Genomic DNA, 22,656 nt, shown 5'->3' with positions numbered 1-22,656 from the left:
TAGGTCTCGTTAAGATACCAGGAAGGAAAACGTGGTCTGTCTGGGGTAGGAGGAGTGTGATGGTAAACAAAAAGGAGGGTCCTGTTGACAGAAGGATGAAGCTGCCTTTGCATTGGAGGCGTTTCTGTCCCATCCCAGTGCGTCGGCAGCCTGGGGCTTGGATTGACTCCCATGCAGGGGGATGCAGGGGGTGCAGCAGAGTGCACGGAGCAGGTTCCCAGCTTTCCCTGTGCTCTGCTCCTTCCCCCAGGCACCCCAGTGCCCCAGGGGATCAGGGTAGGCAGTTTTAGCTCCTCTGAAATCCCTGGTCCCTGATCCACCCTGCTCAACTCAGCACTTTGTGCTTGCTGTCCCTGTGCAGCCCTCTCTTGGGGTCCGATGGGGACCCGTGGGCAGCCTGAGAGACACGTTCGAGCCCTTCCTGCCTGCGCAGCCACTGGCGGCCCTCGTCTCCCCGAGGAGCCGCCAGGCTTCCTGTGCTGCCCACTGCCCTGCCCTGCCACCAGGCTCTGCCTAGGCAGCCTTCCCTAAGGGAACTGCCGGGCAGCAAGTGCCTCTCTGCCTGTCCCTCCCTACTGCCAGGGTGGCCCCAAACCCACCGGGCAGGTCCCTCCTGGAGTCCCTGGAGGGATGCTTGGGCGCTTGTGGAGCTGACCCAGCCCAAAATAAACCCAGGGCTCCCCATGAGCAAAACCCCAGGGTGCTGCCAAACCTTGGGTGGGGGCACCCGTGCTCCCTCCACAGCGGCTCCTGGTGTGAATCCAGCCCATGCACGCCATGAAGGAGTGGCTGGGGTGCCCGGAGGCCAGCGTTAGCCTTTAACCACCCAAAACACAGCGCAGAGGGAGAGGAAATTCTTGAGGCATCTATTAACATAAAAAGAGTTGTACTTCACGTTTGGTCCCACTTATGGCTTATAAATGATTACTGCACCTTTTAATAAATGGTTAATCAAGTGTTAGAGTCCAAACAAGTTGATGGGTTGCTTATTACCATGGTTTATAACCTTTTATGAATGCCTTCTGTCGATGTACTTATAAACATCCATACCACATACTTCTCATGTCTTGACATGTTGGTCACATCTGTTCGAAGTTTATTAACTCTTGAGCTGCTCCCTAACGGCAGGCCGGGAGGGATCCCGCTATTTATCTGTATTAAGCCGTGCAGCTCAGAAAGCACACCTGCGTGGCAAGAGCTGGCCGAGGGGTGATGTGGGCATCCCCCTTACCCAAAAAATGTTCCGAGCACGTGGGATGCGTCCTCATCTGCAGTAAGTCAGCAGCGGGGTGTTGCTCTCACGGGTGCAGGGTTTTTTTTGCCACTAGGACAAACAAACAAGGGAAGTTGGTGGCAGATTCTTCATCTCTTGAAGTCACTGAGCCAAGGCAGGATGTCGTCCTGGACCACCCGCTTGAATCAAAAACACAAGTTATTGGGCTCAACGCGAGAGGAATTGGGTGAAATTCTCTGGCCTGCAAACACAGGAGGTCAAACAGGATGATTTAATGGGCTCTTCTGGCCTGGAAATCCACAGAAACATCCTTGGCCATTACTGTTCGTGCGCAGCTGAAGCCCCCCTCACGTCATGTTGCAAATAATGAAATAAAACTCTCAATAAGCTGAATAATCAGAAAACAATTTTCCAATAAAAGCATCCCCCGAAATCTCCTTTTAAGGCAAGGACTGGGATTCCCAACGCTAAGCGTGTTCCCGACGCCTTGCGTTATTGTTCAGCTGCCTGTACCGGGGCCGGGCAGGCTGCCACGCTGCCCCGCGCCCCCGGGAACACTCCCTGCCACGCGGCCCAGCCAGCCCCCCCCGCCCCCTGCTTCTGAGCCTTTTGCCTTGATTCTTCTCCTTTTGCCAGATACTTCAGACAATGTTCCTGTTCAGAAAGTGGGGAGTATGAGGTGCCACAGCCTCGCGTTTGCTCCAGCGTTTTAACAGCCAGGGAAGGGATTTATGCATTAAGCAGGCAGGGATGGTCCCAGGGATGGTGGGTGGGAAGCTGGGGCTGGCCAGTCATTTTGGCCTCAGACACTCTTGGAGGTTTTTAATATCTAACTGTGCTTTCCCCTTTGCTTCCCGTCCCACAGGGGCCCTCCGGTCCAGATACCCCATCTCCGGCAGGAGAAGCATCTCCAGCATGGGGCAGCCTCCCTCGCTGCCCTCCAGCGGGTTATTTGTGGCAGGAGTGTGGGAAGTCTGAGGAAGTGTGAATGATGGGAAAGGGCATTAAAAATACTTTCCCCTTGGAAAACCAAACCCAAACTAGGCTTCTTGAAAAGCTGCTGCAGCAATGGCTGCTGCCTGAAATGGACGTGCAGCCAGTGCATCCCTGCCGCAGGCGAGCAGTGGGTGGACTGAGGGGACGAAGCCCGCACTGAGGCTGTGCCAGCCACGCTGCCATGGCCTGTCTCATGTGCTGCTTCACTTAGTATGAGCGATGAGGTGTTGGGGCAAGAGATGGCCATTTTTTTCTCCAATGCAAACTCTGGCCAGCAGCAGGACCAGTGGCTCTGGGAGCTATCTGGAGAAGCCAGAGCCTTTGGGCACACTGTGGGCTCCTAGAAAGGAAGCTGGGGCACACATAGGACTTCCTTACGGTGCCTCTCCCACCCCTGCCAGGTTCTGGTGTCCTGCAATGGATGGTGAGGCTGCAGTTTGTGGCAGGGTGAGGACGCTTGCCAGCTCTCGGCTGTCCCTGAGGCTCAGCTGTGGGGCAGGGGGTGCTTGTCCCATGCAGGGGCAGGCAGTGGGACCAGCCAGCCTGGCCGCCCGCAGCGCTTCAGGCCCCTCTCCGGTTACTGCTTGGCCACGGGGCCCCCAGGAGCGCAGGGTGTTAATGTGTCAGGTCCTGCGCGCTGGGGCGTGCTGGGAGGCTTTCCTCCACACCCAGGTGCTGCCGCGGACGGCTGTGCCATGAACTCCGGCTGGGTGAAACAGCAAGCAGGAATGAAACGAGGCAAAAGGAGGGGGAAAATAAAAATCCAGAGGGACCTGGTGTGCCAATCGTCTGTGAGCCCACATTTCTGGGTGCTGCACGACACATCCTTGCGAACCAGGCAGGTTAAAGCTTGGAGAAACCCACCCTCCCATGGCTGCACCATCCCACCGTGGGCTGGGGGACATGCCACAGGAAGGGACATGCTGCACGGGCGATGCTATAGGAGGGAGTTTGGTGGTCAGGACCATCCCTGGGTGCCCAAGTCCAGCACAACCAGTGGCCACGTTGGCTCTTCCCTGGGTGGGCAGGGAGCATCATGGGACCCGGAGCCCCTTGCCATGGGGGCTGCCCCCTTGTCCTGCCCTGTGGGGACCCATCTCCCGTCCCACCCTGTCTCCCCTGCCCACCCTGCAGGTGCACCCTCTTCCCTGCCAAGGTTCCCAGGAACCACCATTCACTTTTCAGGTGGGAAACGAGCCCCAGCCCTCCCTCTGCACTCCAAAAAAAAAAAAAAAAAAAAAAGAGAGAGGAGAGAAATAAACAAACAAATCCCTTCCCTCTCCTGGCTTGGCATCTGCTTGCAGTCCTTCCATTATTAATTAGAGAAGCTGCCGGCATTATTAGCAACAAACTGCTCCTAATGAAGTTCAGAGCCGCAGATCCAGGAGGGGCTCCTAGACATCGCTTTTCAGAAACCTTAATTAAATTCACTGCCCGAAGGTGCTTTTGGCTGGGGTGGAGGCGGGGCGGGGAGGCTGCCTGGGTCGGGCACGGCCACGCCAGTGGCACAGCTTGGAGTGAAGGGTGACAGTGGGAGAGGGGCACCCCACTGTACTGCAGCCCCCCAGGGACACCCAATCCCCCAAATCCAGATTTGGAGCTGAACCAAGGGACCGGCTGGGATGTGCTATTGCAAAGGTGGGACTGCCCAGCCACCAGAGGGACGGCGAAGGTGGACCATTTAATTAATTAACTGAATTAACCAAGCGCCAGGGGCAGGGGTGGCCGGGGGCCGGCAGGGAGGGCTCCCAGCACTGCACGAGCAGTGGGTCCCCGGCCAGCCCCAGCTCTGCCATCCTTCTTGGGATGTCCTAGCGGGGTGGCCCTTCGCTTGCAAATGCTTCAAGGCTTGGGAAGGTAAAGGGCACGTGGGGCTTGGGTGAGGGGACCAGCTTCAGGCTGCTTCTCGCTTGCTCCCCCAGGGGCGAGGTTTCCTCAAGCGACATGATGAAACTGCGCCAAGCTATGGCCACGTTCTCTTCAGCACATCCGGCATGGGTTGCTCTGCACCGGTGGCGCTCAGAGATCCTGCTGCTTTGCCTTGGGGCTGGGATAATTCATATCTGGATGCAGCTGTGGAGAGGCTCTTCAGGAAAGGATGGTTTTCACCCCAAACTTCAAAACAAATCCTCACAGGAACCCCTTCTGCTGATTGCTCCCCATTTGATGCAGGGAGGCCTGAGATAATGCCCCTGAAAAGCAAGCGCAAAACCTGTGCAAAGCTGGATTTCAGCTCCCACAAATCCTTTCCCTTCCCTGTCACCCTTCCTCTGTGCACAGCGATCTCCCTTCCCCACACACCCCCCCAATATTCCACCCTTCTTCTCTCTGACCTTAAAGGAATTTATTACTAAGGAGTGTAAAAAGATTACTGCAAAATCATTCTGTGTTACTGGGAAATCATTGCAACGTTAGCTCAGTAATATTTTTTCATAAGCGTTTGCTATGTCTCTTCTCCAACATGCTCAGTCTCTGCACGCACATCCACACCCCCACAAACCCCGCTGAAGCCAAGAGGCACTTGGCAGAGGACGAGAGTGTGGATCTAACGCTCACCCAGCTCCCTCCTTCCTGCAGCGGCAGACGAGGTTGCCATCCCTCAGCTGACCAGCTGCATCCTTGGACCCACGTGCGAGCGCTCCCCATCCCTGGCTCGTCCCAACGGCACTGAAATCCCGTCTGCCAGAGCACTCGCTGCCCCAGCTCAAGGGGTTTGGCCAGCAGATGCTCATGGGATGTTCGCAGAGGATCCTGCACTGGGCAAGGCCTAGTTTTCTGTTTTGCTGAGGATTTTTGGGAGAAGGAAGACCCCTTTTCTCTCCCATGCTTGCACTCGTGAGGTCTGGGTAAGAGACCCCGCTCCCCTGGGGCTGGGGGGAGAAGGCACCACCAAGGAATGGCGGAGGGAAAGGGGCTGCCAAGGCAGCCGCCGGACCAAGCGGGAGGCAGGTGGTCCCACCAAGTTGCCCACAGAGGACACTGACAATTCTGCAAATACGTTTAATGCACTTAGAATACACAGGAGGAAAAAAAAGTTTAGCGATTCACAAAAATATTACAAAAAGTCACGCGCAGGTGAAACCCACCCAGCACTGCAATAACAGTGTCAGAATTTACATTAGAAACTAATACAAAATATTTAAAAACCTCTGCTAGTTTAGCTTTCCATTTGTTTTTTGTCTTTTATAAAATAAAAAAAAAAGGAGGAGGGGAGGGGGAAGAAAGGCCATCTACAAGGTACTGATACACCTGCTGCAGAAACGCGGGCTCCTTCCAGCCCCATCGGTAGCATCCTTGGGCTCCTCGCTCAATGCAACCCCGCGCACACAGACCGTACACTCTCGCACACGCACACAGCTGAACTACAGAAAGGTTCACCTCCAGGCTGCGAGGGCAGCCCCAATGGTCAGGGCTTGCTGTGGTCCCCCACCCTGGGAAGCTGCCTTTGCTCTAGGTTTTGCAGAAATTGTCCAGCATACAAAACAAGCAGCGTCCCTAGTGAGTGGCAAAACCTCCACCCCTTTAAAAAAAGGGAAAAGCCAGTGTGTCCAACCTGGGCTGGATGAGAGAAGGGTTTTGAATGACTAAGCTTGGGTTTGGAACATGACCACGGCCCAACACAGAGCACTGGGACTCCAGGGCTGGATGGGTGCAAGGAGCGTCCCGGCACAGGGCCAGAAAATCAGTACGAGCCCCCAGCAGGATGCCGTCTGCTTCCACGGGGCTGTGAATTGCTGCTTCAGGGAAAGCCAAAAGCTGAGAACAAAAGGGCCGGAGCCCCCCAGCCTGTGATCAGTCACTGCCGGGACGACATGGCCACTCACACCCGCCTCCCCTTCCTCTGCCCCCCGCGGGTCTCGCAGCCCGCTTGCTGCCGCAGGAGGAACGGCGCAGGAGCTTCGTTGCCAGCACCGCAAAGTCCTTCTGCGCTTCTGTGCCCATCCTGCCCGCGGCATTGTCAGCACATACCGTGTTTATGTAGGACCTACCGCACACGGCGACAGCTCAGTCCCTCCCACCCTCGCTGCTTGTTCGGTAGAGGGTTTCCGGAGCCGCACTTTCGCTGCAGTTGGGCCCCAGGGAAAGGAACAAAGGAGCCATTTTCATCTCCAGCCTCACCAGGAGCAGAGGGAGAGGGCGAGAGAAAAGACCAGTGTTTGCAAAACACAACAATCGGCAGGAAATTTTCCTCCAGCTTTTTGAGGTTGGGGTTTTTTTTCTCTCTCTCTTCCTCTTTTTAAAGAGGGGAGACATAGCATCAGGACAGTTTAAAAACAAGCAGGCACCAGCCAGCCACATCTGCCACGTGCAGCCCTTTCTGGGCTGATGTTCGTCTCCCACTGCTGGGGCTCTACGAGCCGAACAGTGAATGACGCTGTGGTCTTTTAGCAAGGGAAAGGGAAGGGGCTACTTTCACAGCAGACTAGAAATTATGTTTCTGAACTCATGTGCCGCTTATGATTATTTTATGGTCTGTCAGCGATTTTAGGGGAAACAGAATCATGGTAGAAATGAAGAGGTGGTGAAGCACGATACACGACAGGTTCACTGCCTGAGAGAGACAGGTCAACGCGGGGCTCCGTTTAAAACACATTTGCAACCTCAGGCTTATTCTCCACTTGAAATTTCGGACTCATGTCAAACACAAGGGTATTTTTTTAAAAAGAAAAGAGAACAAGCAGACACTGCACAAACAAAAAAATGTTATAAAAATAGGAGGTTGCTACAGAGCTTGTGAAGAACTGCCCCAGTCCCAGAGAACTAAATCCAGCTTTAAAATCTTGGGAGGTGAACCCTACCAGCAAACGTGCGTTTCAGGATTGTTCTGGATACAGTTTGGCTGCTGCGCAGGCTGGCATTTATTGATAGGGACAGATGCACAGAAAGGGATTCCTGATTGCTTGACAATACATCTGCCCTTGAAGCTTCACTCACAAGGAAAATTAAGGCACAATATATACTCTAAATGGAGAGCAGTTATGTAAAGGATCAAGTCCCTGGGCAGTGGAAGGGCTCTCACGGTGCTGGACTCCCTCCTCGCCTGGCTGCCATAGCACAGGGGCTGAAGCCCAAGACTTCATACAGCGGAGCCACAGGGTGCAAGGCCATAGCCCTGGCCTAAGGGAAAATTGAACACACAGGCCTAAGGGTTTCCTCTGGCCAGAAGATCTGCGGATCTCTTCTCACCACCCGACATGATGCTGCCTTGCTCCGACCAGACACAAGTTGGCAAAAATGCGTCACGGACTCTTGATGCCTACTGAGGAGGAGGGAGTAGTCATCAGGACAGACAAGGAGCCAAGCAGCCACAATCCCATGCTGACCTGTCATCTAACCCAGCATCCTGCGAAGCATGCAGGCAGCCAAACATTTTCCAGTGAAGCATCTGAGAAAGGTTTTTGCGAGGAGCTGGGGTGACATTTTACGAAGGGAGTGGACAATGGGTGAGCAATAGCTTGCTCAGTGACCAGCCTGGAGGTTCTCACGAGGGGTAGCGCAGCAGAAGCTCTGCTCCCCACCCCACACTAATTAAAATTACAAATGAGACTGAAGCAGCCACATTGCCACTTCCCATCTTCGACTCAAGCTCACATGCCACTAACTTGGCTGTTTGCAGTCTCTACCATCAGTGGCAGGTACAGGCCAGAGTGTGAACGCGCAGTAGGACGTGCGTGGCTGGCTCCTTGCACTCGGTAAGACTTCAATGGGTCTTTCCATGGAAATAAGAGGACTTGCCTGCAGGGACCCCATGCTGTGCTGAGGCCTTGATGATTCTCACTTTGGTTTCTGGCTTCCCTGCACCCATGTTAGCTCCCCTTGCAATGTGCGAGATGCACAAGGACTGCGCTGCATTGAACATGCCCAAGCTACGGGTGCAGGAGGGAGGCTGCTAACTTGCTCTCCCACCACACAGCCTCTCCCCAGCAATCTGCTCCCTCCAAGCCAAGCATCGCTTTCACCACAACCCCCACTTCTTCACAGACTATTTGATGACCCGATGGTGTAATTTCAAAAGCCATCCAAGAGCAACTGAATATTTGAAGTGAAGAGCTTCAGAATGTAATTTCAAATCACTGTTGGCAAATCTGTGTACAGTAAAACCAATATATCACCATTCTCAAAGACATTTTACACAGCAGGCACCACCTATCTAAGCCACTGAAAATATCACTCTAGGTCATACCAGCTACAAGACTGACTGCTCTGCTCAGAGCTTATCCCACATACTTTAATATTGAAACTATACATTCCTTCTCCTGTTTTTAATCATGAGTTGTGAGGAAGAATAGTCCTGGCTTTTGGGACTTCTCTTGTTTCAGAATCGCTGTCACATGCTGGATTTTCAAGGCATTATGGGTCTGCCATAAGGCTCTTCATCTTTGGAAATATCCCTATAGACCTGCATCGCAAGATTTCTCCAGGAGGGAGAAAACCTGTACTTGCTGCTTCTAAGCTGTGTTCATTTCCATTCAGATCACTATCTTTAGCCAACACAAGCCTCACAAGTTTTGGTTTCATACAATTCTGCTTCAGACCTTCTGCACAATCTAGAAAAAACCAGCACCAGTGGGCCTACCATCTCGGCAGGTTTGGGCTAGAAAAATACCGTGGCGTCTATTAACACTGATGCATTTCCCTTTTTCAAACTACTTGCTCACTAAAATACAAAGGTTTCTTTTCCATTTCCTTCACACACAGGCATGTCCTCTTTCCCCAGGATGAAAATATCCAAACTCGAGATCTCATTTACTTGCCAATGAGTAAGCCTTTGGCACGGTTGCAAACTTGATGTGAATCAGGGAGGGGAGGTCGTGTGTGTGCACAGCTCTTCACGATACTGAGTAACAAGCAACTTTCTTATTCTTAGATAACTGTTGAGAGGCAGTGACATGACTGTGGAGCTTAAGGGCTGACTTTTACCAGTTTCTCTCTTGTAGTTGATATAACAATAAGACAGAGATTTCTCTTTTAGCAGTTGTCTAATATTTTTCCCTTTAACTAAACACGAAGATTTAATTTCCTTCCCTTCAAACCTTCCCCTCAACTGTTATCTGGCTACCAGCAAAGATCTGCGAGAAACTGTCTCAGAAATAGAGATTTCTGGCATGCCACCTGTTCATAACTCAAATACACAGAACTATATATAAATACATGACATGAAACAAAAATACACACACACAAGGATACTGAGTGGATTTTCGAATGCATTCAGCGTGCTCCGTCTGAAGTCAATGAAAACCCAACCCAGAGCGTCTGATGAGAGTAAATATGGTGAGGAAAACATACACATAAGAAAGGCAGAACTGGAGCACAAGCCAGCTTGGAGGAGGTGCTCTCCCTGCGTACAGCACTGCATCCCTGCTGTGAAGGCTCAAAGAGTTCATAGGGCAGGAGGTCCTAAGCTTTCCAGATGTGTGTCAGAGCCCAGAGAGGGTCTGATGGACTTCTCTCTGCCCCATGCTGATCTCTGCAGGAACAGCAACAATTGACCTTCCAAATGTCCCTTCTCCACTAAGATGTGGATTTTAAGCTCCTTTTAATGAGAGCTAGCATCTGGAAACAAGGAAGAGCAGCCAGCATCGTGGCAATGGGCCAGCTCTGCTACAGGCACCCCCAGCAAGCTCGTACAAGAGCAGTCCATGGGCTACTGTTGGTGGATGGCTTTGGGACAAAATTGTAGTTGCTGCCCTTGTCTTTTTCCTGACTGCCACAATCCTCTGATTGTTCACTATCTTGTGGTGGGACACTTGGGCACATCATTTTTGAAGCTGGGCTGGTACATTTTCATGCTGCTTTCGCGCCTACGCTGTCCCCTGCATCTACAGTGCAGAAGGGATGCTTAGTGCTAACCAGGACAATGAAAACTGTCCAAGAGATCCCACGGATGAATGCAGTCTGACACAGCACAGAAATCACTCTGGCTGGCACATGCAGATATCTGAAAGTTTTTTCTTTCACAGCAGGATTTTAAGATGATCCTCTGAGTTCAGACAAAATGACAAACTCATTTACATGTAAATTGCTTTCGTAGCTTTGCAGAAAGGAAGGTTCTGCCGAGCAGTGTTGGACCCTGCATTTGGCCTGCCTTAAATTATAATATAACAACAATTATAATAATAAAAATACTACTTCGTACACAAAGCACGCCCTCCCCTGCAAACCCTGGCATGCTTCAGTAGGTCCTATGGCCCTCTAGTCAATAATCACCCTCTCTGCACAGAGACATTGAGTGACTTGCCTGAGGCCACAGAGGAATTCTGTAGCAACTTCAAGGAAAGCTTTGTGGCTCCTAGCTCTGCTTCTTGACCAACATCAACCAGCCTCAAATATATGCAAAAAACATCTAATCAGAAAACAAGCAGAAAACCAACCCTGGGGTACTACGAGGCCCCTGGACTTTGCTGTTTGATCAGGGGAGTTAAGTGTTAAAAGCTTTTGTTATACTTGTATTAGGATCACACAGCAATTGCGCATACATCACCCAGTTAGCTTGTAGGCAGAAAGGGGTGGAAGGAAAGCTGCACCTCCCCTGACACGGAGTGAAGAGTTGTCACCAAAAGACAATGGGCAGAGGAAGGCTGGGGAACACCCGTCAGAAACAACCTGCAACAACAATAGCGGGTAAAGCCTGTGGTGGCTTGCTGCAGCACATCCACAGGGGCCAGCATCTTGATGCAGAGACACAACCTGACCCTGCAGAGACTGTCTCCTCTACATACCATATTTGCTCCAAGGAGGAAGCCAGAGGGATCTAGAGAGAAGGTATTTTCAAACTGATTTTGATGCTTTACAGTTCAAACCTGTCTGAAAGGAGGGACGTCAGCAACAAGAAGAGCCACCACAGCAAGGCTAGATGGAAAATGGAGCTGTGCTAGGGCACAACCCTGCTGGAACAGAGAGAATAGTTGGCTTTATTAAGGCCGAGTCTCCTCTCTGCTATGCCAGGGCAGTGGAGATCTCCATTTCATATGCTTCCAGGCAGCCCTCTGGATCCTGCAGAACTGCTGAAGTTGTCCCTGTGAACAAACGGTCCTTTCTAGCTTCTCAAATTCTGTACAATAGCAAGGAAAAAAATACTTGACAGTATCTCTTTAAAGATAAACACACTGTAAACAGGAGATCTCCCCCGCCCCGGTAGCTTTTTTCCTCCTGCTTGTGCAAAACTAGAGGTTGCGACCTTCCCTGGGGTTCAGGCACAAGGACAGGATGCGCGAGAATAAAGTTGCCTCTGTTTGCAGTGATACCATAGCTAATAGCACCAAGACCAACACTTCAAACATGCCTAATTTGAGGGCAGGGAGGATCTGGGTTTGTTTTTCTTGACTGACTAGAAAGTTCATCTTTAAATCTGTTCAGCTTCAAGCATGTGAGCTTTTGGCCTCCTTTAAACAGGGGAAATACCATTCCGTTTCTGAAAAGAAAAAAAATAGCACATGGAAGAACAGTTCTGCAGTCAGTAGAAGTTTGGCTAACAAAAGGACTCCAGAGTCACGTAAAGAACATTTAATCCATGGATTATAGGCTCGCACCTGGCAGAAATGCATGTGTAAATACAGGCGTGCAGAGCGTCTACACCCTGGGCTAAGGCAGAGGGGAGTTCTGTAGCTAGGAGAGAGAAAGGATTCTTACTACTAATTTTCATAGTTAAATATTTCTCACTCGCACTCACACATACGCAGGCTGTTCCCAGAGAGCTCAGCCTTGGGAAGGATAAAGGAAAGGGCTCAGTTCGGTCTGGGCTGGTGCTGAGTAGCTCCTCTTCTGTTTGCAGTGGTTGTGCAGCAAACTCCTTTATTTGCAGGCAGAGTTTTTACTGCATTAATTATCCTGTGAGTCACTGGGTAATGGACAGTAACTTGGCTCTCCCAGTTGTTAGAAGGGTGTAATTCAGCTCTAATGCAGTGGGTTGTCGAACACGGCATCTGGCAAGATGGAAACTTTCAGTTTCTTTTCAGGCCAGCTGTACTCCTTTGGAAGTTTAAACTGTAAGACAGAAAAGAGAACCAGTTAATGTATGTTGCTGCAACCTGCACAGAAAAAAACCAAAATTGTTGTAAAGGCAGGCAGCCCCATGTTATTATTATTTTTTAAAACAAGAGGCCACTAAGAAAACATTTCCCCATTGGTATGTTTTGGACAGCAGTGGACATTAGATAATGTGGCCCGTGCCTTAGCTGCCAAAGTAAAGCTCTGAGATTTCAGCCCAAGCACTGTTTATTTCATCAGATGGATTCTAGAGGGTTTCTGCTCCCATCACCATTTCCCCTCCCTGACCTCTCTGAAAATTCACAGCACAAGTATCTCCCCTCCTACCTGACCATGTCTCTTTCCTTTCACCTACCCCAGCCTCCCAGAGCCCTCTGTTTGCTTTAAAGGAAGACTTAAGGCAGCTTTCAAACTCTTGCTTGTACAGAGTGAGATGTAAGTGAGCTAGCATGGCTCTGCCAGGTGACAGGCTTGCAAATGGCCAGAGAAAGGCAAACTGTGCTGCCCTGGCTGGGGAGAGCCAGCGTGCCTGAACAGCATTTCTGCCCAGCCCTACCCACCTCTGGTACAAAGGCTTCGCAGAGTGCCAGTACAATGCCTCATATTCACACAGGCACTCGGCTACTGAGGCTGTTTTGCAAACATAGATTGAAGCACAGGGAATGGAGATTTTTTGCCCCAGTCTGGTTTACACAGCACTGTCTCTGGCCAGTGTTTCCCAAACAAGGCAAGTGCACTGGCCCATCCTGACGTTGCTCCAGGGCACCCTGCCTTAGGCTGGGAAGTCACCCCAACATCCCTGATCCCAATTATCACTGTGTGGGGACAGATATCCAAGGAGCCTTACAACAACCCCTGACTAAGGCCCTATGCATTCACACAGATCTCTCAAAAACAGCTCTGGGTGGCGTGGTGGGAGGTGGGGGGTGGAATCTCTTAGGCTACAGATCTGCCCCACAGCTAGATGGGAACCAGTTCTGGACAAGTATTTCATGCAATCCCAGCACCCAGACTGAGGGTTCAAAACCTGTGGGGGATAGCTCTGGAAGCCAGTTTGCAGGATGATTTTGTTTTTAAAACTCTGCTGCACCCACGGTGTAGCACTACCTGACACCTTGCCGGGACTCCCAGAGAGAAAGCTCACTGGGATGCCACACGACCAGTGACAATTCCCAACGGTTACAGATACAGTGGTCCTCTCCTAGGAGAGTCCTCAGACCAAGGCCAGCAGCACTGTAAGCTTCCCAGGGGCTACATGAATTAGAAAGTTGGTGCAAGGGAACAGTGACCTGCAAATCATCCATCTTTTTCCAATTACTTGTCTTTCTTCCTGTAAGTGCCCCATTTCTGGAGGACATTAACACACGCTTAGTGGCAGGTTCCTGCTAAAGGAGATCCCCTCCAGCTGCCTGCTCCACAGCAAGGGCTCTCTAACATTAATTTGCTCCTGACCTTGTTCCATCTGCAGCTGTGTACGAGGGTAACCTGTAGTTGGTACCCGTTGACCTCAGTACGCCAGGCTGGCGCTTCAGGGTCTGACCCATGATCTGGGGGCACAGCAGGAGGATCATTCAGGACAGTGGCTACCACAAACTCCCACTCTTTCTCCTCTAGGAAACATAAACAGCCCAAGTCCCACTTATGGTTGTTTTTTTTTTTTAAAGTCCAGCTCTGCATGTTTCTTGCACCATATAATCTAGTGGCCATACACTGCCCAGGGGACTCTTAGGAGCTCAATGTCTAGTGGACGTGAAAAATTTCACGTAACACAGGTGGCTCTTTATGTAGCAAAGGAAAGACTCTCCTTGCAATGCTTCGTTCTGCCACATGAATATCATCAGAAATAGCCAGGGCTGCTGAGGAATGCCTTCAGTTGGCCCAAACCGGGATTCTGCAAGTTACAAATCCTTGGAGGAATCTGGATGCTGAAAGATCACATTTCATCTCAAGTATTTTCCTTTCTATAAACAGGAGTGGTTCCAAAGCAATCCTCTTGGAGAAGTCATCCTTTACATTTGTTTGTTTTTCACTTTTTAATTTAGCAAAGTCACAGTAACTCAGAACTGAGTGCCTGCTCGCTGTGCCAGGAGCTGCCATGCCCATTGCCTCTGCCTCTCAGCAGAGAGTGAAGGAACATGAGCCGTCCAAAGCCTTAACTAAAGGGCCTTCAAACCACAGTGCTCCTGGGCTTCCATGTCACTAGCAAAAATGAGCTTTGGATTAGGTTTAACGGGATAAAAGCTGGCCTGAAAGTCACTGCACAGCCAGCAGCGTGCTCCCCTCACTCACACAGTGAAGAACACCCTGGCATTAAATCAACTCTGGATTAAACAATTAGAGCCCTGAGATTTTCCTGGGGGGAGGGGAGCAGGGAGAGGGATGGGAGGGCTGCTCTACAAGCCAAAGAAAGTTTCTTTAGAGTCTGCAGGGAGCTGTAAAAAATGGGATTAAAAATATTACATGTCATTTCTGCCACTGCTCTTTGAAGTCAAGCAGAATATTTATATGGCATGCATGGGAGACAGGGTGTTAAATGTTCCCCAGGAAGAGATCACATGGCAAGGGGAAGTTTAGCACTGCACAGCAAAGCTTTATAAAGCTCCCTTGGCTGCTGCTATAACGCATTCAGGCTGGTGATGGTCCTCTGCACGCCGTGCAGGGGCAGCAGGTGAAGGCCAAGTAGCAGATGTGAAAAAGCCCCTGCCTGCTCCCCAAACCCAAAAAAGGAGGCCCCTGTAACATATTGGTCAGCAGTAAATGTGCTGCCACCACTTTCAGCCTTTCTGAAAGCAGGGAAGGTGGTGTGCCTGGAGCTGCTGCTGAGGAGAGTATGCATGGCATGGAGGAAACCCCACCGCCTGGCCCAGGGCCTGTACTGCTTTGATTCGGGGAGCTCAGATACCACGTTGGGAAGGATGCTGGTGGAAAGAAAATGCAGAGTCTCCCTTAATACCCATCTCTGCCCCGTATTTCTTGCAATCCCTTCTCTTAGTGTCTTAGTTCACAGCAGATATGAAGGTTTAGCAAGGCCTCAAGCCTATGGGGCAGGGCTGCAGCCTGTGAGCTGAGGGGAGGATCAAAGGCAAGCTGCCGGACGGGCTGAGCTCTCTGGGACAGTACATGGGGGATATGGGAATGATGCAGCCTTACTTCCTCTGGAGAATTCAGATCTTCTAAATCTTCCAGCATTCTCTCTACAAACTCTTCAGTCAATAGGATCTGCAAAGGAAATACAGTAGTTTATGCCTTTACACTCCTAGTTTTAGCTAACTGCCATGAAACAGAACAACTTCTGCAGAGCAGACTCCTTCCCCGCAATACAAAGGTTTGAGGGCAAGGAGCTCCTAACTTTGCCTCCCACTCCAACCACTGCAAAAAAATGTTAAAATTGTACATCAATCTTTTGACCCTCAATTATCTTCCCCAGTCTAAAATTAGAGGCTCAGCTTTAGACAGACAGAGTGGGGAAGGAGGAAAAGAGGTCAAGATAACAACTGTTGGAGAGACAGTGGAGACAGAGCCTCTTTCATCTGATCCATTGAAGTTAAGCTCACAGTTTAATCAAGAAACAGCAGTGCAGGGAGCGCTTCAGCCCCGTACAGAGCTGGTGCTCTGGGCACGGGAAGGGCTCTGACCTGAGTGCAGCACATTGTTCACATGAACCAGATGCTGGGTACGGGAGGTGCTCCCAGAGGTGCCCACACTAGGTACCTCCACACTGTATCATATGTGCCCATCCCACGTGCCTGTGCTGGGAAAGCTTTTGGCTTATCTTGAGGCCAGGCTGGCAAGGAAGAAGCAGCCCAGGAAAGTGGCTGTTGATGGGTCAAAATTCCCTGCTGAGGGCCATGACCATAGCTCCAAGGAGCCCCCTATCAGAGACACTGAGGGGAAACCATCCCCAGGAATTCAAGGGGAGGAACTCCCACCCTCTTTAAAAAAAGCACGTGATAGCCAAAAGCAAACATATCCTGCCTCTCTTCACAACAGTCATAAAGGCCAGAGCTCCAGGCAGGCCAGCTGGCTTGGCACAGGAGCAGAGACGGCAGTGTGGGACCAGGCAAACATCCCCACGCAGTGAGGGGGCGTTGGAGCGGCATTCCTGGGAGTTAAATTGCAGCAGTATCCAGCTGATTATTCCCATTTCAGCCTACAGGTTTGTTTCTTTCCCCCTGCTCCTCCTTTCCTTCCTTTGCTCCACCCTTTCCCCTGTCTCTGGCATTGCTTTCCATCCTGAAGCAACCACCATCCCCCTTTTTCACCCTTCCCTTTCCCTGTTCTCCCCAGCCACGAGCCCTGTGCTCACTCCTGGAGAAGTGACTGCTCCAGAACCAAACACTGCCAGAGCCAAGTGCCCTGCCCCACTGCTCCAAACTGTCCCCTCCAGCCCATGTCTGGAAGGGGGGCAGCCAGGCTGTTCCACCTCCATGTAGGAAGCCACCTCCCATGCCCACCAGCTCCCTGGTGCCTGTAACATCAGTAGGGAGTGAGTGACCACCAGGATGCCATCAGCTGTTTGGCAAGTGGAAGCCTCTGGGCTCCATTTTGGTAACACACGAGCGGGGCTATTGGACAGAAAGAGAAAGGGAAGACTCTGGTCTCCCTTTCTTCCTTTGGTTGGTAAGAGAAGAGATCCAAAAACACCAAATCCAGATACAAGAACTAACAGGTGTCTGCGGTTCTCTCCCCTTCAACTGTGCCACCCTGCTGCCATTGCACACAGATTTCCCAGGGTATGAGGGAACTGCTACTTTCCCTCTCCACCACATTCCCCTCTTTGCTTAGCTTCAACCTACAGCAGGCTCCAGGCCAGGATTCATGACCAAACTGCTCAGCGTGGATGCAATCATCTCCCTCAGGCCTTTCTGATCCTACCTCATGCCTGAAAATACCCTGCTTCAGTGAGAAGCCAGGAGCTTGCTGCTTTGGACAGGCTCTGCAACCTGGCACCTATCTGCAGACTGGCAAGCTGAGAAACATTGCACTGAAACACGCAGTACTACTGCAAACTACTGCAGTCTGCTTGCAGGAGCCTGTAACTATTCTGCCTGTTGAACTGGAGACACTCGTTTGTTGACTGTTTGCAGGAGGAGGAAGCAGTCTGTCCGTGTCAGTGGCAGGAGGGCAACCTGATCACTCAGCTCAGAAGGAAGATCTGGGTGGGGAGCTGGGGCTCTGCGTGGAGCAGATCGGTTTCTGCGGAGGTGCAGCCTGCCATGGGGTGAGGGAATGAAAACAATTTGGCAGGCATCAAAATCTACACAGCAGCCGGAAAAAGGAGGAGGAATTGGTATTCACAGCAATCAGGCAAGGAGGAAATGAATATTCAGCCATCCACGGATGAGCAAAAATGCCAGAGGTTGGGATGGGTGAGAGAGCAGGAATGAGGAGTCACAGCTTTAGCAGGGGGACCAGAAGACAAGCACAGCAGGAAGACCCCTGGGCGCTCCCAAGGTGCCAGAGGCAGAAGAGAAATGGGAACCACGTGTGTGAGGCAGCCAGCTGCTCTGAGGCTGGAGGAAAACAAGCCAGGGTGTGAAGCAGTAAACAGCAAAGAGTGGAGAGAGGGAAGGAGGGGACAGGTCAGGCCCCAGCTGAGCCACAGACCCCCAGAGTAAGGACAAACCTAGGTGAAACACTGTGGCTAGGACTGATCGGTGGTGCAGCCCCCTGAGATGGCTGAGCCCATCTGCATCTCACTGCCCCATCTCAATGAGTTTTGGTAATCCAGCTGAAAAAACCCCAATTTCACTGATTTAGTGAGCTGAACTGGCTCCCTGAGGCATCTGACAAGTGGAGCGGGACAGGAGTCCACAGCTGTGCTGCCTCATGGACTGCATTTGTGGGATCAAAGCAATGGCAGCCTGCTCTATGCAGCGCACTGAGAAAAGATTTCAGCACCGTTCTGCGAGCCCTGCAGAGACAGTTAACTTTGGTGGAGGGCAGGCATCACAGGCTGCAATGACAAACTGCTGCACTGACATTCACAGTGTGTCACTCACAGCCTGAGTGAGAAAAAAAGCACCCCAAAGTCTACCACCCCACACCGCTGGGGAGATCTGCTCTCCTTCTTGGACAAGAAGGGAATCTCCGAAGCACTGGAGTAACCAAACGTATAAGCAGCCATATCCCTCAGCACAGGAAACCAGAGCTCTTGAAGTCTCCCAGGGATGCAGGAGGAAGGCATATGTATGCAGCACACCAGCTGCTGAAGAGGGCTTTGAAGCAAGAAGTATTGTCATCCTGGATTCACGTCTAGACAAGATTTCTCCTCTTAGAATTAGCCCAATCAAAACGGCCCAAGAGCATTAAGGCCTGCGCTCATAGATCAGGCTGCCTTCCCCACCTGCAATCAGCAAAACCACCTTCATGCCGGTGAGTGAGTCTTCGCTCCTACAGAGAAGGATGAGAATAAATCCAATCCCATCTCAGCTTCCCTCACTCACAATATTTCAGGTTTCCAGCTCTTGTAGCATGCCTGCTCCTGCACAGTATGATACCCCATTACATTAACACACACACGTTATATGTGCATGATATTAAAGGTGACATTCCCAGCAAATAAACATGACAGACTGCCATTGCTCTAGGCACCTAATTTAATTTCCTCTGGGACTTAAACCTTAGAAGCTCAAATTAAACAAATAGGCCTCGTTCACTTTATATTTCAGACCTGAATCTAGAGTTTTTCTCCGATGCTGTTAACTGATCTTATCAACAGGACACTGCACAGGGATCACAATGATGAAGCACCTTATTCCCTTCCCAAAGGAAAACAGAGCCCTGCTGTTGTGCTGCAGCCATGGGAAAAACCAATGCAGTCTGGAGGGCAAACGAAGCCATCCTATGTGCACCGAACAGGCCTTTTCTCCCAGGAAATCTCTTGGCTGGTCTTGAGGAATCAAAGGAGCTCTGCTGAGCGGTGGCGGGCATCTTGGGTACTGCTGCGGCCAGGCGCTTGCAGCGCTGTGTTTTCACAGCTCTTTGCAAACACTCCTGTGGGCCCAGCCTGCCGAAGCTGGTTACAGGGTGTAGCTCAGCCTTTGTAATAGCTGTTTGCAGTATGAACAGGGAACAGCCTCGCCAGCCAGCTGTGGGTACCTGAAACATCTCCTCCAGTGCTGCACGGTCCTGCTCACACCAGGATCTCCCTGACCTGACCCAGAGAGGCCTGGACACGTGCTATCCCATGGCTAGCAGATCCAGACTCCGTTTTCTGTGTGCTTTACGGCTCTGTGACTGTTAGTCATGCTGCAGATGCTTGGAAGATGATGACTAGCCAAAAGATAAGTCCCTGTTTTCTATCACAGGCATCTACCGCACAACTGAGGTCCACAGTTTGGGTTCTCACCATCTCACTAATAGCTGCATGTGTCCAGACACGTTACAAAATACCAGGCTAGGCTGTCTTATTCAGGTAGATGTCTTCAGGGAACATGGGCTGCATGCATGATGTCTCCCTCTCGTGGCAAGTCCTACCTGAGCTTTCTGAAACCTTCTTACCTACAGGTCAACTGAAGGAGCTTGTGTTGAAGCTTTTGGTGTTGAAGTTTTCATACCCGCAGACAGTTGAGAAACCTGTATCATGACTCATTACAGGTACACGGCTGCGAGTGTATGAAAACAGGCGAGATCTAAAAATGCACACAAGGTCATGGGGCTATAGACCTGTTTGGCTGACTTTGAAAGCAACCGGCTCTTAGTAAAACATTAAAGACTTTATAGTCAGCTTATAGGTACCACCCTAGAGTTTACAGCCCCATCTCTCACTATAGGGTTCAACCCTACCATGAGGGCTTGAAATTCTCAGCTCAGGAAAGGCTGGCTGGGGCCAGAGGTCACATGGATGTTGAAAGCCTGGCACAGCTGGCAAGTCTTCGATCAAGGAAGACCCTCAGAAGCTGAGCTAGGAAGCGAGCTGCTGCTCTGTCCAACTTCAGGAAACATGTTTTGTCCAGGGCAAGACACAAGTGATTGGCCCAGGGACAATTAAGCAGGGGAGGTTTTACTGATAATACCCATTTTTCTTGCCTACGTAGAAACAAACCAAACAATCCCACACTTTGTCCTAGTGCTTTGTTTGCATTAAACACTGCCACTTGCTTTTCTAGCAGGTTTGTCAAAGAAAGGAAACCATGTTTTATTAGTTCTGGACTTAGTACAGAGCTGGCTTATACAGCTCAGCCAGAGAAGGTGGGGGCACATTGCAATAAAATCCTATGCAAACCACACCAACCCGTCTAAGAAACTGTTCATCCATCCAGGTGCTATGCCTGGAATGGGTGGAGCAGTTGTACCCTAAGCCACCATCCATTACATCTGCAAATATCCAGCAACTTTTAGGAGCCCTTTGCCCTAAAAATGTTTCAGCTTAATTCCTGTCAACAGCACAGCAAAAAGTGAAGTTAAAGTGCATCAGCATTTCCCACTAAAAGCAAACATTACCATAAAACCCCCTGATGAATCATGCTTTGTGCCACAAGCATCCCCCCGGCCCATGTCTCTGCTTTCCCCTTGGCTTGGAGTTCTTTGCACTGCTTTCCTTTGACTGCAAATGGTTCAGGGCAGAGGCCTTGTCACTGCATCTTTCTATGTCACACCCAGCCCAGTGTCACAAGAGGCCACCTTGCTGCCTCAATCCACCACAGCTCTCATTACAGCCTCAAAGGTACCAGTATTGCAACAAACACCTTTGATGGGAAATTCCACTGTTGCTCTTCCAGGAGATTCACAACCCTCCTTGTAAAGAAAAAACATCCACTCACACATGCCTCAGGGACCCTATTGCTTCATACCACGATGTTACAATCCCAGAAAAGGAAGTATATGATGACGCTGAAATATTTTGACCTTGTGGGATCTCTCCATGACATTCCCAACTACAAGGCTGATCCTGGGGACCTGGGCTCCTCAGAGCCCAGTCTGATGGGATCTGTCTTGCAGACAGGGCTGATTTGAGTCAACACATGAAGCTTGGCTTAGCTGGGGAGAGGGCTGACAAGGGAGCCAAGACAACAGGCGATATCAATTCTTTCAGAGTGAAAAAGCAAAGGAAGAACAGGCATTTCAGGGAATATGCCAAGTGGGTGAAAGGAAACCTACACAAAGTAGCCAAAATGTAGTTTGAATAGCAAGGGATGGGCATTAGGTGGCAGGATAGTCAGTTGGCTTAGGAAGGATGAAAGAACTTGACTTATCCAAAACGATAATTGACAAAGTACTAGAGAACATGCTGCAGAAGAATTGATACAGGGAAGATCATGATGACCTAACGGGACATTTTTACCCTAGTCTAAGTTTCTCACAGTGTCTCATTCAGCAGTGAGGAAGAACACCACAAAGGGATAATCCATCGAGGTTTTGGGGAGTGTTTGCGGAAGACAATAGACTTACTGGAAAAGTGCTAGCTTAGATTTCCTAGACCTGCTCAAGAATTTGGGGGAAGCCACCCAAAAGATTCTGAGAAGGTTTTTCTTGGGGTAGGTGCATAAAAGTGCTTTGGAGAAGAGCAGGTTGTAGTTGTACATGACTTAAACCAGTTTGTGGGTGCTGTCCTTAAACTCACCACGCTAGGCATAACACATCTATTCAAGTTTGGGGAGACCACAAATTAATCCCTACCTCTTCAGGAGAGGACTCGACCCATAGCTGCCACAGACAAGCAAGCAACTCAAGGATCAGAGCAGCTCTTTCAAATGTTGCTTTGAACCTCTGCTGCTGCTGTTATGCCAATGTGCATAAATGGTTTAACATGCGGTACAGCAAAAAGAACCAGATGTGCTCATTTCCAGGGGAATGTCCTAACCCTACCGGAACAGAGTCATTCTCTTGTGCTCTATGTCTCTGTGACTAATTCAGTGTTTTATACGATATGGAACAACTCCAATTGGATGAGCTGAGGAAGAACCAAAATACCCTATAGTTGTGGTGCCCATAAAGCCAAGAAGTAGAAATAGGGGTTCAAATAAAAGGAAAGGAATAAAATGAGTTTCTCATATCCTACACGAGTGTTTTATCCCTCAAATATTGATAAGAGAAGGCAAAACTTCTAACAACTCCAGCTCCATTCTGCAAAACTAGATTTTTTTTTTCTGTTTTTATTTAAGAAAACCTTCTATTTCTGGTTTCATTCAACACAAAAGGATTTTTTTTTCAACTTTTGGTCTCTTTAAGGCTTTTGTTTCAGCAGGACAAACTGAAAATATTTAAAGATTGGGCTCAGTCTGATCTTCTTTCCCAGATTTTTCACTTAGGTTGCCAGACCAAAAGAATGGATTGTCCCCCATGACCCCGTTCACAGTAATCCCCCACACACCGTGACTGCCAGCATAGATAGTACATGTTGATAGCTCCTGAATGCTGGATGCTTCCCACAGCCTCCATGTACCTATCCTGCCTACAGGCACATTTAACATTTTCTGTGAGAAGTTTGACCTTGC

The 22,656-nt window shown here is 50.2% G+C and overlaps 1 protein-coding gene across 3 annotated transcripts in view; it reads right to left on the bottom strand.

The window, feature by feature from the left end:
* Window positions 1–5,216: 5,216 nt before the first annotated feature.
* Window positions 5,217–22,656, bottom strand: part of SUFU (SUFU negative regulator of hedgehog signaling) — a 98,467-nt gene continuing 81,027 nt past the window's right edge. For all 3 annotated transcript variants that reach the window (XM_075108159.1, XM_075108161.1, XM_075108162.1), the window contains 2 exons: window positions 15,368–15,436; window positions 5,217–12,214 (listed from right to left, as the gene is read on the bottom strand). In XM_075108159.1, the coding sequence (XP_074964260.1) occupies window positions 12,125–12,214; window positions 15,368–15,436 (159 nt within the window). In that variant the 3' untranslated portion in view covers window positions 5,217–12,124. The remainder of the gene's footprint in view (window positions 12,215–15,367; window positions 15,437–22,656) is intronic.

Source organism: Phalacrocorax aristotelis, chromosome 12 (genome assembly GCF_949628215.1).
Source record: "Phalacrocorax aristotelis chromosome 12, bGulAri2.1, whole genome shotgun sequence".
Taxonomy (NCBI): Eukaryota; Metazoa; Chordata; class Aves; order Suliformes; family Phalacrocoracidae; genus Phalacrocorax; species Phalacrocorax aristotelis.
This window is presented reverse-complemented; position numbering and strand designations above follow the sequence as displayed.